We start from the raw sequence: 17,061 nt of genomic DNA on the forward strand, positions 1-17,061 counted from the left end.
CTCTCCTGTTCGCGTTCTCTTCTCCTTCTCCTCCCTCGTTTCCGTCGCCGTCTTCCCGCGAGACAGAGAGTCCGCGGGCTCTTTATCTCCCGCGCCTGATTCCGCCCCGGGCCGGGCATTCCTCGTCGCCCGTTGTTCGCCGGCGCGGCGCGGCTTGAATTTTTTTTCTTCGCGCGACCGCGCATTCTCGGCGTAATTACGATATCCATTCGTGATAGAAATTACGATGTTTACAATATGTGTAGACGCGGTATTACGACATTTCCGGACACCAACGCGGCTAGGCGAAAGAGGAGAGATGAAAGGGGTAGGGGCGGGAGGGAGTTTGCTATCGCAGGCGCGGATTCTTTTACCAAACAACGAGGACTTCAATTTGTTTGTAACTTTGGAATTGTATACACTCTCATTTTTGTCCGTGCGATTATTTTTTTTCCTTTTTGTACACATACTTCTCGGAACTTATATTTTAAGAAGTTGAAGACGTGTGCTCTCAGAAATTAAAAGAACTTATATATATATACAAATACCTATAAATACTTTTTGTAGTTCATCGAAATTTCATGCAGCTCGCATGACAAAGTAATCCCTCGTAAAAAAAGAGACGTATGTAATTTTTTTTTAATAGTATGCGGGAAAAATTAATGGAAAAATTAAATTTAAGGAAAATATGCGGATTTTTTAAAAATTTATATGTATATAAAATTAATATCTTTATATTGTATGGACACTATACGTTTGGATATTTTCAGTCTTCTTTTCTGTATTATTATTTTTTACTCAGAAATCTTAATTTTTAATCAGTCATAAAATTAATTTTTATTTTATAACTATTATTATATATTTATAAAGGAGCATGTCTCAAATTGGAAAGATTTTGTGATACAAAACCAATCGTCGCGAAACTTGACACAGATATAGTACGAGATAAGATATGAAGAAATTTAACTAAAATCGAATGGTTAAATGAGTGGATCTTGATAAAAAAAAACCGGTGGCAACAATACCCATTTGTCACTCGTACAATTTTACCTTGACAATAGAATAACATTGTTCGTGAATATTCTTTCACAAATATTCTTGTGGCATCTTTGCTGGCTACATAAAAATGAGGAATGTGCCTCTCTTATTCGATAAAACTGGACGATTAGTAGTGGTAAGGTCTTATCCATTTCTTTGTCGTTGTTCATTTCCGCATAATCAGCAGTATCTTCTTCTTGCTCATCCACTATCTTCGATCAATTAATCGTAATTGTCGAAGATATCAGGTTTGTTATCGACCACATGTTTCTCCTGACTGAACAATTCTTCGAAGTCGTCAATATTAAAGAGTCGTTTAATAGTTGCCGACGATAAAATACCACCCAATGGAGAAAATGTGGGCACAGCATCCAATTGTTCGGCTGTCTCGTCACACATTCATTCATATGCTTGCCCAATTATCAACAGTTATTTAGTAGGTCAATGAACATTCCCGCCACATGACCCATCAGACCACCCATTTTCTGGCATGATGATATCAAATTGCGTGGTGATATCATATGACATTTCATTAATGTCTTACTCAGATGTCATTGAGACGTTATTTGACGTTCATCTTGCTATTTGGGCAGGAAGTAGGAACCGCTCGTTTAATTATTCAGTTTTGGTTAGATTTTTCATGTTTTATCTCATATTAGTTTTATGATGATTGATTTTGTACCACAAAATTTTTTCATATATATACTTGTTGGCGCGTATTTCATAATATAATTTTGTATTTAGAAAATTTAGAAAATCTTAAAGGTTTTAATTTCCTTCCGTCTGAAAACGTATGTGAAATAAATCTATTTTGCAATAAAATAATTACATGGAAGATTCACGAAGGGGGCAAAAAAAAATCGTAACGTAACATTCTCTGAAGCGAATTATAAAGAGTTATTTGAGAGACACGTGTAACGATATATAAAGTAGTTTGCTGAGAAATAAGATATATGACACTCTCGAGGATTTTTTTTTCTGACGTTGCAACGACGTTTCGATGAACGAAAGTGTCGTTTCATTGCTGACGCGTCGAAGCGCGTGCGCGCGCGGGCCGGGGTTAATTTCTCGACGGTCGAAACGACGGAGAAGTGTATAACGCGGATCAATTTATCTTCCGCTCTCTTCGGCATATTCGCGCAACGCCATACGTCAACCTGACGCAATCGTGGCGGCGAAAAAAATCATCGCCAGAGAACGAGAGGGGAGAAAAGTGCGCGATGAAAGAAAGAGGTAGAAGAGAGCTCCCGTATCACGTGGAACGATACACGCGCGCGATAATGCGCGTGTTTCGGAGCCGATGATTGCGATAGGCGATAACGAGCGGGTGTCGGGTCGCGCGGTGTTGGATGCGATCGATCAACCCGGCGGGCGCCTACGCGCGCGATCCGCGCGATTAGTCGCGCTTTCTGATTGCAATTTGTCGCGGCGCGCGGCGACGCGGGGCCATATTTCACCGGGAGGATCAAAGCAAAAGCCCACGCGCCGCGACGGGGCGGGATGAGGTACGAGAGATACCTAAACCACCGGTTTAGCCTAGCAGGCGGAATAGAGCCGTCCGCGCGCGGAATTCGGCGCTCCGGCATGGCACCCCGGATAGGATTCCGGCCCCTCTATTCTTAGGCACCATTATTTACGAATCGCCGTGGCTCTCGATCATCTCATCTCTCCCGATCCCCTTCTTGCCTCCCGGCGGGAGAGACGCGCGCGCGAGAAAGAGTGACGGAATCGCAATCCCGTGGAGGAATTTACCGCCGTCGCGCGTCTCAAAGGCCCGCGGCCCCCCGGAGGATCGCCCCGTCCCGTTTGCGTTTGATAGCGCGCGCGGTTAATGGAACATGTGCGACGGCGAGACAGGCGACTCTGAAAGCCGCGCCGTTTTAACTTTGTGCTCAAAATCCCGCCCGCTGGCCGGCGGCTCTATTTTCGCCGATGATGAAGGAGAGATTCCGCGGATGGGCGCGAATTCTAAACGCGCGCGTCACGCGGCCCCGGTACTTCTCCGCGCCCTGGTGCGGTGCTTCGCACTCGGTTTATCGTTCCTCGTCGAGGGGAAGATATATTAGCTTCTCTATACTCTGGTACGCGAGTTTCACTCGTACTTCGCCGGTGCAGATCGAGAGCGCTTGGTTACAATCGCGTGCACTTTTGCAACAAATACCGTGCCTCGGCGGCAATCTTGCGCCCGAAATTGCGACCGCGTTACGCATAAGTATCTGAGAGAGGAAAGAGGGAGAAACAGAATTCTCCACGCTCGCGTAGAATCCTAATATTTTTTATCAGTGTCAAACTTAAAAGATTGTCAAAAGGTTTCATATTTTCAATACTCCTTTATTGATGTTCAATGGGAAACATTAAGCACAGTAAAGAAAAAAAAAAAAGATTTTCGTAATTATATTAAATATTTTACTAACAGTCATTAGGTTTTCATTATTATTAAATACCACTTATAAATCGTTACCACTATATTATCCATGATCCCGACGGAAAATTTGTACATTGTGTTTGTTGAAAATTACAATTTTGATATTTTTTATTGACATTAAATATACAAAAACATTGTCTTCGTTAAAAAATTTATAATACTCTTTTATTGATGTCTAATTGATGTCTGTGCGTAAAACATAAGCATAATAAATAAAAAAATGAAGTTTTTAAAAATAAAGTAAAATAAGCAATTTATATATTACTACGCAATTGCATTTTTATTATTATTAAATATCATTTGTGAATCGTTTATTATATTATTATTGAAGTTAACGTTAATAGTAACGACGTAGAAGCGATCCTATGACAAATAGATTGCAAAATTGTAAAATAGCGAATGGTTAGTCACGCGATTTCGAAATAATTATCGCTTGCAAATTGCAAATCTTCGAGAGATAAAGTAAACGTTTGATGGGACGAAATTAATCGAATTCGCAATTTTTTAAAAATTACTTTTTCAGTTACGCAATATTTATCTTTTCTTTTTTTCTCTTTCTTAACCGCGCGTGCACGCGGATTGATGCAACCGAGCTTTCTTTCCATCAGGTTTATCGGATAATCGCGTCTTTTTTAATTAACTTCATTCTTGTCATCCTGCACATGGTTCTTTAAAATTGTTATAAAGCGCAGATAAAAGTATCGAGCGTGCACGAACGAGAAATTTTGTCTTAATTGCGTGCTTAATCGTCGAAGGCCAATTTCAAACTGATAAAGAGTTTCTGGTGTCCTGATTTTTTTCTTTAAAAACAGTTTTTTATCTTTAAAAAAATTGCCTCGTGTCATCGCAAATTTAATAACTGATCTATGAAATTCGTAAAATATATATACAACAATAATAAATAAATTTAAATATAATAATGTTAGTCATTTACAATAAAATTCCTTTTGATGGACAATCAATTAAGTAGCACAGAAAGATGTTCTTGTTTGACAACCGAAGACGAAACGTTGCCAATTTTATGAAAAACGAAAGAAAGAGACGTTGAAAGTATCGCGAATATCGCGAGCAATCGTGAATAAATACAAAGTTCGAGGAAGAATAATAACAACGATATTTACGCGCATGCAGATTTTCTTTTCTTTCTCTTTTCATTTCGTTCGTTCTGTAGACGGTTTTAAGAGCGACATCGTGCTCTGGTGCAAGCTGCTGCTGCCCGGCGCCGTGAAGAGAATTTACAATCTGCAGAGCAAGCAGCTGATAAAGTTGTTCGCACGGCTGCTGCTCCAGGACGAGGACGCGATGCTGGAACATCTGGAGCAAGGCGACGTGGCCGAGACGATCAGCGTGTTCTTTGAAAATAGCGCCGCCGCGTCGCCTTGCGCCGCGAGCGTATTGACGATCCAAGACGTAAGTCAGCGCGAATCTTTCGCGAATTTTTTTTCGAGGACGGGGAGAAATCACGCGGTGAGAAAAACGCGGCGAACCAAATGAACGAAATTAAATAAATTGCCGGTCCAATTAAAAATAATTTCTCTCACCGGTTTCACGTTAAGAAAAGAACATTCCCGCAGAGAGGAAGGTTTCTCCGCGGATGAAGAATTTACTTCATTATATCGTGATGGACGTACAGCGAATAGACAAAGTTCTTGCGCAATCTCCTTTTCTTGGAATAATTTTAAATGCGCAAATAAAAACATATATATTGACACAAAATTATTGCTACGCAATAATTTTACGCGCAAATAAAGGAGATATTGTTATAAAATTTATATCACTATATTGTTTTTATCTGCATTAACATACACAGGGTTCAAGCCGTGTATGAATAAAGTGTGTTACAAGTGTTATTTAATTCCTTTTATTCGGTTCTCCGCGGTTTTTCTCTGTAATTAATTTTATCATTACAATGTGCAGAATGAAAATAATAGAAAAGTTAGCCATTATTTTAAAAAATTGGATTAGAAACGCGGGTTTAATATAAAGTATTGAAACTTTAATTAAAAACGGTCTCTCCGTCTATTTATTATAATTCCCGTCTGTAATAGAAATTAATTGGATAATTTTGAGATAATAAAAGACAATGATATCTTAAATTGTATAATATTTATGGAAAAAAGAATACAAATACGCGCAGAATGATCCACCGAAGTCTCATATCTTCATTAATTAAACGAGCTTTGTCGAATAGGTTGATCTCTTTTTGGAAAACCTGTCGCGTTTGACCAAGGAGGAGGAGCAGATCCAGCATTTTCGATCTATCCTTAATAAGTAAGTTCGTTGATCGGCCCGTTCTTCTCGTTAACTTTCCTGCAGCTGCAGTATATGAGAGGGGAGGTCTTCTCGGAATTTTTATCAATGAAACAAATACGCAAACGCACCGCGATTAACGTTCGCACCGCTTCGATTTTTTCATATTCAATTGATATAAAGTAAACGATATAATTTTATTATCGCTACCCAACTTTCTTTGCCATTAATTAACGCCCACTTATCCGTTTTCATACCCAATTGGTATATATTATAAAATAACGATGAAATTTTATCGTCGCGTTAATTGCCAAAATCTTGCGTTTGGAGTTTCAACGGCTTTATGCAGTTTATCGTATTTATTAACGTTAATGAATACTTGTCATTGCATATTTCTTCTTCAAAATTTCATTCGTTTCGAATTATCGCTCGCCTGCTCTTTTAACACGAAAAAAAGAAATACACACGCGTAAGCGACGTTCGCAGCTGAACGGTTAAACGACTATCTTTTTCTTTTTACTGCATTATTTTCACGTTTACTCGAACACTCGATATAAAATTTTAGATGTACCGCCAACGATCTGAAGATGATTGTGCGTCTGATCAAGCACGATCTGAGGATCAACGCCGGACCGAAACACATGTGAGTGCGCGCGCGTGTTCAGTTGTCCTTTTTTGAGGTTTTAAAATCAATTCGAGGATTATGATTAAAATAATTTATATACCTACATTCGCGTTGTACATTCAGCCTCGAGGGAGTCCACCCGGACGCGTACAAGGCCTTCCAGATGTCCCGAGATCTGGATGCGGTCGTGCGACGCTTCCTGCCGAACCAGGAGGAAAAACCGTGCACCTCAGGCTCGCCTTCGAGTCGAAATAAAGTGGCCATCTCGCTGATGACGCCGGTTTTACCGATGCTGGTATAGCGAAATAAATTCCCGAGAGTAGTCTTTTAATAATTTATATATCTATATAATTAATAACTTTAATTTACTATACATGATATCAATACTTATTTACATACAAATTTTGTTCAAATTAATGTAATTAAATTCTAAATAGATTGTATATTTGCTTGTGATTATTACGAGACATTTGTTTTAAAAATTAAATTATCTTTAGAAAAGCGCGTGATGTTAACATAATCCTTCATGTACACATTAATAAGTTATATATTTGGAAGCTAAATAATCGCGCGCATTGTTATTAACCATTTGTTACAAGTTAATTATCAGCTATAATTGACTAATCAGTCGGATAGGCTTAATTAAGAGGATTAATTAATTAATTAATTAAGGCAGAGGCGTGCACGTCCGTGGAAATGGCGATGCGAAAGTGCCCGAATGGGATGTTGTCGGAGGTCAAGTACGACGGCGAGCGCGTGCAGGTGCACAAAAGCGGAAACGACTTTCGTTACTTCAGCAGATCACTCAAACCAGTCCTGCCACACAAGGTAGAAATGATAATTTGTGAGAACGTCTAAATAATTTGGAAGATAACGTTTTATTATTTAAAAATTGAACGCAACAGATTTATAGTAACAGAAAGTCATAAAATGTGGAAAAAAATGTGATTTCTACGTGAAATTTAACGAAGCCAAAAATATATTTTCGATTTTTAATACGTATAATTTATATACCTATTACTGTGTATAAATAGTTAATTGATTATCACGTCAAATAGTTAACGTTTTCAAGTCGAATTTATATTAAGAAAGTCGAATTTTATTTCCTGGAAAATTATTATAGAGTCGTTGACTTAATTGTTGCGCAATGATTTAATAGAATGCAAGAAATAATGAAATCTAAAAATTAACGAAATCGCACGCATAACAACAAAGTCGCGTTATACGATTCCCGGGATGATAGGCGGCCGATCGAGTGATCTATTTTTTTTCAGGTGAATCTCTTCAAGGATTACATAGCGCAGGCGTTTCCCGACGGTGACGATCTAATCCTCGACTCCGAGGTACTCATGGTCGATAACGAGACCGGGCAACCTTTGCCTTTCGGCACCTTAGGCATTCACAAAGTAAGAGCGATCGGAGCTTTTCGTTCTTCGTCAACAAATCTCTTCATTTTTTCATTTCTCCGATGACTTTTGAACGCAACGTCTTCGCGTTCGTTTCATTCATTATCTTAAATTTTGCGATTGACGAGTTTGTAACAATATTACGTAGTAATATTCTATATAATAATATTTTAAATAATAATAAGATTAACGACATTTCAATATACGTGGTCGAATTTATTTTCAGAAAGCCGAATTCAAAAACGCCAATGTGTGCCTTTTTGTCTTCGACTGCTTGTACTACAACGGCGAGATACTTATTAACAAGTAAATATCGAGTTTTTAAAAGCATATACGAAAATGTATTATAATAATTAACTATAATAGTTTACAAAAAATTTTTATATTACTCTGAAGAGGACAAAGTACTTCTTATAGATTTTTGAATGCTGAAAACATGCATTTTTAACGCCATTTTTAAAAAACCACAATTATTTCGGAAACCTGAAACGTGCCGGTGAAATTTGGTTTGCGACATCAAGTTTTCAGTATTTAAAAATCTAAAAGAACCGCTTGAAAATTCAAAATAATTTTTGGCTATAAATTAACGCTATTTTCTGACGACAGTACATATGCTAAATCTTTTTTTTCTCTCTGTCTCTCTCTTGTCGTGTTAGATCTATGCTGGAGCGCAGGAACATCTTGAAGGACAGAATGACCGAGATACCGAATAGAATTATGCTGTCGGAGGTTCACGAAGTGCATGTAAAGAGACAAAATTTTTAAAAAGAAAAAGCGATAATTTTACCATTTACGGCATCATAGATTACGATTCGCGGTTTCTATACTTTCAGGATCCGCGGGATTTAGCGGGAAGGATTGTTCACGTATTGAAACTGGGTCTCGAGGGTTTGGTTTTGAAGGACATCGACGTACGTATCGATCTAGACGTATAGACTTCTCCGTATTACAGAGATTCCTATATATAGATTATTATTTTTTTAAACAATATTATCAATATAACTAAACAATTAATTGAATAATCGTAGACACAATTTACTTACTTGATTATTCATATAAACGTGTTTCTCTTGTTTTATTTACTTGTAATTTTCGACAGATAAAGTCAGTAATTTCGCGTAAATTTTCTTTTTCGTGGAGGGAGGAGGGGGAGAGACATTTGATGTTTCATTTCTTATCGGAATCTTTCCGCGTTTCCAGAGCAAGTACGAGCCGGGCAAGCGGCACTGGTTGAAGGTAAAAAAGGACTATCTGTGCGGCGGTGCGATGGCTGATAGCGCAGATCTCGTCGTGCTTGGTGCATGGTACGGCACGGGCAACAAAGGTCCGTACGAGTCGCGACGCGGTGCGGTGCGGTGCGAAAGATAATAGAACTCGCAGAGTTGAACTATATAAATGCGACGAATGCACAGCGCGCGATAATTTTTATTAAATAAAATTTCTATTAAATAATCGCGATTGTTTAATTACGTCGAACGAGTCTCGTCCTCATAATAAGAATTAAATAGTCACCGTGTATCTTGCCTTAAAAAAATTTAAATTAGCGAAGCTAACATATCATAGTAACGTGGAGGTAGATATATAACGCAATGAAATCGATAAAACAAAATTTGTACGTCTATAAAGCGAAACTTATTTCAAACGATAGTATTTTGAGATATGTTAGAGAAACGATCTTTCGCACCTGACTCGATCTCGAGGATTGACATTTCTAGATGTATTTTTCTTTTCCTTCTTTTTTTTTAATTCGCAGGCGGTATCATGTCGGTCTTCTTAATGGGCTGCTACGACGAGAGGCGCGACAAGTGGTTAACTGTCACCAAAGTAAATAAAATGTTTAATGAATTTTAAATGTGTCGAGTCAACTTGAATCAGCGAGCGAGAGGGAGTTTCACATCCTCCCCCTGTCGTCGTAGGTACACACGGGACACGACGACGCCACCCTGGCGGAGCTGCAGGATCAGCTCGACATGGTGAAGATCGGCAAGGACGCGGGGAAGCTGCCGGGCTGGTTGGACGCTAAGAAGCCTATGGTGCCGGATTTCGTGGCGAGGGATCCCAAGGTACGTAATCCGGCGAGTCAACAATCGTTGTAAGAACGAAAATTTGATTACTTCAATAATGAGCTGCAGTCTTACGTTGAACTTTTCGACATACAATTTCCAATTTCCCTTTCGTAAGTTATTTTATGACTCGAAGTGTTGACGCTGCGTGTGACATTTTCTTACGAGATAAAGACGATTTAATTAAAACTCTTCGTATTGTAATTATGATTTTCAAAAACACTCTCATTTTGATATATATATATATTTTTTTAAACACTTTCCGCTTTTGACTGATCCTATATTTAAACGATAAATTGACACGATCATTAATTTCTCGTCATTTCCGTTCGGGTCATCATTCGGGTCTCATTTTCAAACCGCAAACTATGGACTCCCCTGTGTAATGCAGAGCTGATACGCCATTAGCCCGCCGTAACCGCTAAATCATTATTTTAACGGGGTGAAATAAACAGAAGCAGCCGGTGTGGGAGATAACGGGCGCCGAGTTCACGAACCAGGGGGTGCACACCGCGGACGGCATCAGCATCCGGTTCCCGCGCGTCACGCGGATCCGCGACGACAAGGACTGGTCGACGGCCACCAGCCTGGACGAGCTGCGCGGTCTCTTCCAGAAGAAGCCCGAGTCCGTCGATTTCGACCGCCTGCTCGGCACGGTGGCGGACGCCGGCACGTCGCCGAGGAAGAAATCGCCCGCGTCCCCGAGGAAGATAGCGAGCGCGAGAACGAGCGCGCGGGACGAGCCGTCGACGAGTTCCAAGGTCAAGGAAGAACCGTCAGACGTCAAGGAGGAAGGCAAGGAGGCACCGGGAGGAGTCCTCAAAAGGCGAAAAGGGGATGAGCGCGACGGAGGATCGTCCGGCAAGGAGGTGAAGAGGTCGAAAGTGAAACGCGAGATTAAGGAGGAAACGAAAGAAGAGCCCTCGTCGGGAGCAAGAGTCAAGACGGAGGGGGGATCGGACTCGGGGACGAATGGGAAGGATCGTCTCGCTGGCGGGACGGAAGGATTCGAGGCCTTCGATTCGGACGCCGAGGATGACGCCGTAAGTGATGACACCGTTTCTTCCTTTAGCCGCGGAGAGAAGTCGTTCCTCGACTTCTAAAAATTTTAACAAGTTTCTGTGTTTCTCCCCGGACAATGTCGCGAATCTCCTTTGTACGCGCCCGTCCTTTCTACTCGCCTTCTTAATTCTCTATTTGCTTAACTAATTAATTAATTAAATTATTAATCTAATTGCTGCGCGCCCGAATAACATTAGCCACGCCGCTCGGCTGATATGTTACTCGCGGGCTCGTTAAACACGTTATACCCCTGCGTACCCTGTTTACTTCGGCTCGCTGCCTGTGTTTGTGCTTGAAAACCGTTTATTTATTTATGTTATACATATACAGAGAGTCGGCTATGTCGCGCGGCGTAGCGCATTAAACTATATATGTATACGCCGTCCGGCGATTTGAGTCCGCGACCGGATTTCTCTGTAATATTTAAGGAAAATAACGTATCTTTTCGCTCTTAATTAATGATACGATGTGCGTTCAGCTGAAGGATTCCTTCAGCTTGTGAAAGAGCAAAGGAAATCGATGGGGAACTGCAGAGACGGGAATGCGCGAGTTCTTCTGTGTGTGAATGGCGGGTATTATGCTCCCGATGCGGACGTGTTTCGCCAACTCGACTGTGTATGAAATGTCCTCCCGCGTGAGGAAGAAGCTATCTCTCGTTCAAAGAGGCGAAGAAAACTATCCTCGATTTTCTTGCTTCTGAAACATCTGTTCTCTCTCACATACACACATATCTCACGTACACACACGGTTATCTGCATCTTTTTATCGAAACGGATGGACGTTATCGGCACTTTTCTGTTTTTATATATATATACTCTTTTTTTTATGCCCTTAGAGGACAGTGATAAATTTTACGTCTCTTCCTCCCGCTGATTTCTCGTAATCTGTCACCAGCAACCGTGGTCTCCTTATCAGAGCGATCTTTCGCAGTGCAAAACTGTTTCCCGCTGCTTGCAATTCGCTATCTCGACTGTTCGCGATGCTGTAACATCAAGCCACCGAAGTCGGTCCCCTCTTCCGTTTATCTTCTTTGTTATCTAACTGTCACTTACCTCGCTATATACGCGTATTTACGCTGTAAGTTCCGTCGCACACGTGTACCACCTTCCGCTCCCTGTGTGCGAAGTTTATTCAATTGAACTCGGCTTCGTGGTTATGTTATGTATTATTCTGGCATGTTAAATTTATTCACATAATTATTATATACCATTATATCATAATTATATAAATATAAACACTTATAAATTATTACATAATGATAATACATGTAACTATTATATATTTTATTATATATATATATATATATATATATATATATATATATAAAACATGTTTTATTATGCATTATATTTTTAATTATTTTTGTGTTTTATTTTATTACATTTTATTATATAATACTTACGTATTTTATATATTGCGTATTACAATATATAAAAAAATATTTATATATTTATCATATATGCATATATTTACGTTTATTTGTCATTTTATATTGTTTTTACTTTTTTCGTAAATTTTTTACGTATTTTATTTATCTTTCTTTTTCTCCATCTTACCATTTATTTTTTTTTTCACGTATTTTTATTATTCCTCTCGGTTACATTAACTCGCCCTCTCCCTGTCTCTCTGCCTACCGCAATTTTTCTTTCAGAAATTCAATAATGTGCTGCAAAACGTGCGGGCGAGCCTCGCGCCTGGTTTCGACGCGGACAGAAAGAGGAACGCGCGAAGGATGCTTAAAACGTATCCTTTCCTTCGTCATTATTTTGATAATTCCCGCGCCGCTACTCTCGCGGCGTAATCACGTTATCTTTACACTCGCATTACATTCGCGATTTTCATAAAAGCCCGATGATTTTATGACGGCCACGCTCGCCCCCGGTAATTTCATAAATTTTTACCACCCCCGGCCTTCCTCTCCTGCCCGCTTTCTCTCCCTCGATCCCCTAATCGATTTTCGAAGTAATGTCGCAATGTCGGCCTCGTATTAACGGGAAAGTTGCATTATCGGAACTTGCAGTGCGCGTTTTCTCTACCCATCTGTGCATGCGCAATAAGCGTGGGGGGGGGGGGGCGATCGTTCCTCGCTATTTAAAAAAAATATATATCATCGTACATTATAAATTATATGTGCGCGTAAATTATTTCGGCGGAAAAGAAAAAGTGAGAGATACAAATTTCAACGGAACCTGAAGAGGCCACTCGAAATCGATGATAAAAAAAATTGACGACACACAAGTTGACACGATTTTCTCAAGAAAATAGATGCAAAGTCAGATTTTCAGAAAAAGAGAGTACTTCGACCTGAAGAAGCCGCTTTTTTAAATCTCGTCGAGCTTTTACCTGCCACTCGGGGCGGAAATATCGCCGTGGGAAATGCTTTGATGCGGTTTTGAGTGCGAAATCTTTAAGCTTTAAAATGCTTCCTCGAAAGAGTTACTCTCATGCTCCGTTTTTCGTGAAAATCGCATAAATTTGTACTTCGTCACTCTCGCCGTTTACGAGATTTGAATTGTTTTTTTTTTTCTTTTTAAAGATATACAAGTTTTAAAGATTTTTCGAAGATTATAATATATTATATAATATATTGCAACTCAATTATATAATAATTATAATAATTGAGACACGGCATGTTGTAAGCTGAAAGCGTTGTAAGTTACTTGAAAGGACGTAATTTACGAACCGTCGGGCGACACAAAACACTCGACTCGACTCGACAACACGGTGCTGGTGCGTATAAATCAGATTCTCGATGGGTTACAATGGCCAGAGACGTCGCGCTGGCTGGCTCGCGTAGGAGCCTAACATCCCGCTGGCCTGGAGATCGTCCGGGGTCGCCCGTCTCACTTCATCTCTCCGGAATCGTCGCTTCGCGACGCGTTTCCGCGCGGCGCGGATTCCCAGGAGCCGCGCTCTCTCTCTCTCTCTCTCTCTCTCTCTCTCTCTCTCTCTCTACGTTCTTACGAAAAAAAAAACACTCCCTTCCCACTTCCTCCCTACTCGCGGGGCGAGTTTGAAGTTATACTGCTAACGTCCCTACGATCTTCCTTGACGACGACGTTGGAAACGTTAGACTCGGCGCCACGATAGTCACGCCGGCGAGCGGACACGACATCACGGCGGCGGCGACCCACGTCATCCACACCCGCGCGGAAATTCCGTCCACGGCCGTCCTCGGGGTAAGTTTGAACTAGTTTAAACGGCATAATGCACACGTGTCCCCCTCGTGAGATTGCGATGCGCGATTGCGCGCGCGGAGGGGCGCGACGGAGGGGGTTAATGCCAGGCGCGGGACCGGCGACGTAGTAAGAAATTCAATTTTTGAGCGCGGGACGGCTCCGAGAAAAATCTGTTGGGTAAACTCTGTAGGGTAAAGATACCCTGCTGGAATAGTCTCATCTCTCTTGTGCGTGAAAATCTGTGGAAGTATTTGAGCCAAACAGCATGGATGTCGTGGCGTAAGTTATAATATATAAGGCGCGACAGATAAATTTTTTAATATGTATGTAAAATATACAATATATATTATAATATTATATTAATATATTACATATTTTTTTATTTTTTATCATTTTTACACTATAACATATCATATTATTTATATATAGGTATAATATGTAATATATTATATATTTTATTATTTACATTATATTGTATATAATCAGTCGGATGTAAATTATAAAATTATATCTTGAGAGTAAAATTTTATCTCTTTCGACACATTCGTTTTCCACCCGCAGTATTTTCACTGAGGGTAGCGCAGAGGGTTTTCTCGTTCGGTCCCAAGCCTGGGGTTCCTCCGCGCGCGATAACGTCCCGCAGATTCATCGTCTAACGGGCCGCCGGGCGGCCTTGCCGCTTTTATTGTCGAAAAATCACGGCGGGAATCCGGCGGCACGGAAATTTAACGCGCGCGCGAGACCGTATGGCGGCGAACGGGGGGAAAAGGAAAGGGGCCGTAACCGGATTAATCGCGGTTAATACCGTGGCCATTACCGCTTCTCCCATCTCGAACGTTCAGCACTTTCCGTTATCCTGGGAAGCCGCGAGTTCGCCGGGGCTCGATTAATCGTCAGCGCCGATTACCGGCGCCGTCGCCGTTAATTTTCCTCCGTTACTTTACGTCGGCGGCGCGCGGCAAACATATGTTTGCGAGTCGCGCGAGCGACGCGATGCGGATTGCGTCGCGATTGTGATTACACCCCGACCTCCGACGAGCTTTCTATTCTTCCGTCACTTTGTCCCTCATTTTTTTTTTATATCGAGTACTTTGTTTATATCCCACCGGCACCTCAATATAACTCACAAGCACTCGTGCTCGCGTCATCGGCGCTGTCGGATTTATCAGAAAGGTTTATTCATTTTATTCGCGCTCTTCTCGTTTATTTAGCGGCGAATGTGGGCGAAAACGAACGGACTCCCTCGATTATTGTGACTTAAAAGTATTTTATTCGATCTGAAATTACTTCGCGCACAACGCGCGGCGGATAATAATTCTCCGAGGCACCTGACACACGCCACCGCCCGGGGAAAAGAGAACGCGAAACGGGTGGAAAGGGCTATTTCCGTAATCGAGGCATTACGTTGATTAAATTCGTTCGAGTCCACTCTTTTTTTTTTTTACTTCGATTCTTGAAGACGAAGACGAAGGAAAGGGAAGACGAGCGAATTTTCCGGCGAGTCTCCGACGATACTCCGCATGCGACCCATTATATACCCTCTGTGTGTGAAACGTTGCTCTCTTTCATTTGCAAGGACTATGCGGTCTTCCCGCGCACCGTCAGGCACGTGAACGTGTCCTGGCTGGAGGAGACCGCGGCGCGGTCGAGGAGGCAGGACGAGATCCAACATGCGGTCCAGCTGGCTGGCGATTACTGCGAGTGTCCGTGCACGCATCGATAACGCAGCGAGTGTATTATACTTACAGGTACACGTACGGTTTGTAATTTATATATACAATTCGATGCTTGCTTTGCGAATATTTTGAAGAGAATTTGTGCAAATCTGTAAAATAAAACAAAGTAAAAATGCCTTCTTTGAAAGCAAACGAAGACAAAAATAAAAGTAAAAGCTTAAGGATAAGAGTAAAAGAAAAGTTAAGGCTCCCGGTCGACAAAATTATCCTCTTGGTTTATCTCTCTTTAATTCTCTTCACCCTATTTCAAGTAAATTTCTACATGCATTTAAGAAGATTTAAGAGGCTTATGTAAAATACACACAGGCAATTTGTACAACACAATGTATACTTCGAAAATGTCTATAATAAAATGAAAGATACAGATTTGTGACAAAGCAAAATAGAAGTGTTTTCTAATAAAAATAAAAATTAATGACCTAAGGAAAAAGGAAAAAGTAAAAGATACTCTTGCTTGATAATGAAATTACCTTCTCAATTTATCTTTATTTTTCTTTCCTTCCTCCCTATTTCAAGTAAATTTCTACATACATTTAAGGAAAATTTGACATACATAAAATGCACAATTTAGATATAACACAATGCATGCTTCGAAAAAATTTCTATAATAAAATATATAAACTTTTTGCAAAGCAAAATGTGTTTTCTGGTGAAAGTGAAAAAACAAAAACCTAAGGCAAAAGAAAAAAGTATAAGGGATACTCTTGCTTGACAATGAAATTACCTTTTTTTATCTTTAATTCTTTTTCCTTCCTCCTCATTTCAAGTAAATTTCTACGTACATTTAAGAAAATTAGACTTACATAAGTAAAACGCAAACACACGCCTTTTATGTACTGTCGTAAGAAATGAAGAAATGAATGAAGTAAGTAAATGTAACGAACGAAAATCTCGCTCGCGTTTGTTCGCGGCGAACGTCTTTTGGAGTCGCTTCTGGAAGACAAAACAATTAGGATATTCTCATTTGAGAATTATTAATTCACGCTGGGAGATTACGAACAACTGGGAGGGGGGAAAGAGGGCGGAGAGAATAACCCGCGCTCTCTCCGTGCCGATTAAGCGAGTTATAAGCAGACCCAATTCGCTAAGTGGCATCTCGACGATTAAACCCACACGCGGGACCGCAAGCAAATTAAATTCTACCGACGGTAGATCGCGATACACCGCGTATATATACGCGTAACGATACGCGCGTTTTCGACGATCTCGTGCGGCGAATAAAATCAAATCGGGCGGGATAGGGGTGAGAAATATCTCTTGCAATCGAGGAGCCACAATTACAACAGTTTAATCATTCA

The 17,061-nt window shown here is 40.6% G+C and overlaps 1 protein-coding gene across 3 annotated transcripts in view; it reads left to right on the plus strand.

Annotated features, from left to right (window-relative positions):
• Positions 1–16,146, plus strand: part of LOC105454399 (DNA ligase 3) — a 39,941-nt gene extending 23,795 nt beyond the window's left edge. For all 3 annotated transcript variants that reach the window (XM_011696984.1, XM_011696983.1, XM_011696982.1), the window contains 16 exons: positions 4,614–4,852; positions 5,634–5,713; positions 6,258–6,335; positions 6,441–6,612; positions 6,990–7,145; positions 7,592–7,723; positions 7,950–8,029; positions 8,380–8,467; positions 8,557–8,634; positions 8,924–9,047; positions 9,477–9,547; positions 9,640–9,786; positions 10,242–10,829; positions 12,500–12,591; positions 13,922–14,027; positions 15,604–16,146. In XM_011696984.1, the coding sequence (XP_011695286.1) occupies positions 4,614–4,852; positions 5,634–5,713; positions 6,258–6,335; positions 6,441–6,612; positions 6,990–7,145; positions 7,592–7,723; positions 7,950–8,029; positions 8,380–8,467; positions 8,557–8,634; positions 8,924–9,047; positions 9,477–9,547; positions 9,640–9,786; positions 10,242–10,829; positions 12,500–12,591; positions 13,922–14,027; positions 15,604–15,750 (2,378 nt within the window). In that variant the 3' untranslated portion in view covers positions 15,751–16,146. The remainder of the gene's footprint in view (positions 1–4,613; positions 4,853–5,633; positions 5,714–6,257; positions 6,336–6,440; positions 6,613–6,989; positions 7,146–7,591; positions 7,724–7,949; positions 8,030–8,379; positions 8,468–8,556; positions 8,635–8,923; positions 9,048–9,476; positions 9,548–9,639; positions 9,787–10,241; positions 10,830–12,499; positions 12,592–13,921; positions 14,028–15,603) is intronic.
• The last annotated feature ends 915 nt before the right edge of the window (positions 16,147–17,061 follow it).

This window comes from Wasmannia auropunctata, unplaced genomic scaffold, assembly GCF_000956235.1.
Source record: "Wasmannia auropunctata unplaced genomic scaffold, wasmannia.A_1.0 LD335985.1, whole genome shotgun sequence".
NCBI classification, from domain to species: Eukaryota; Metazoa; Arthropoda; class Insecta; order Hymenoptera; family Formicidae; genus Wasmannia; species Wasmannia auropunctata.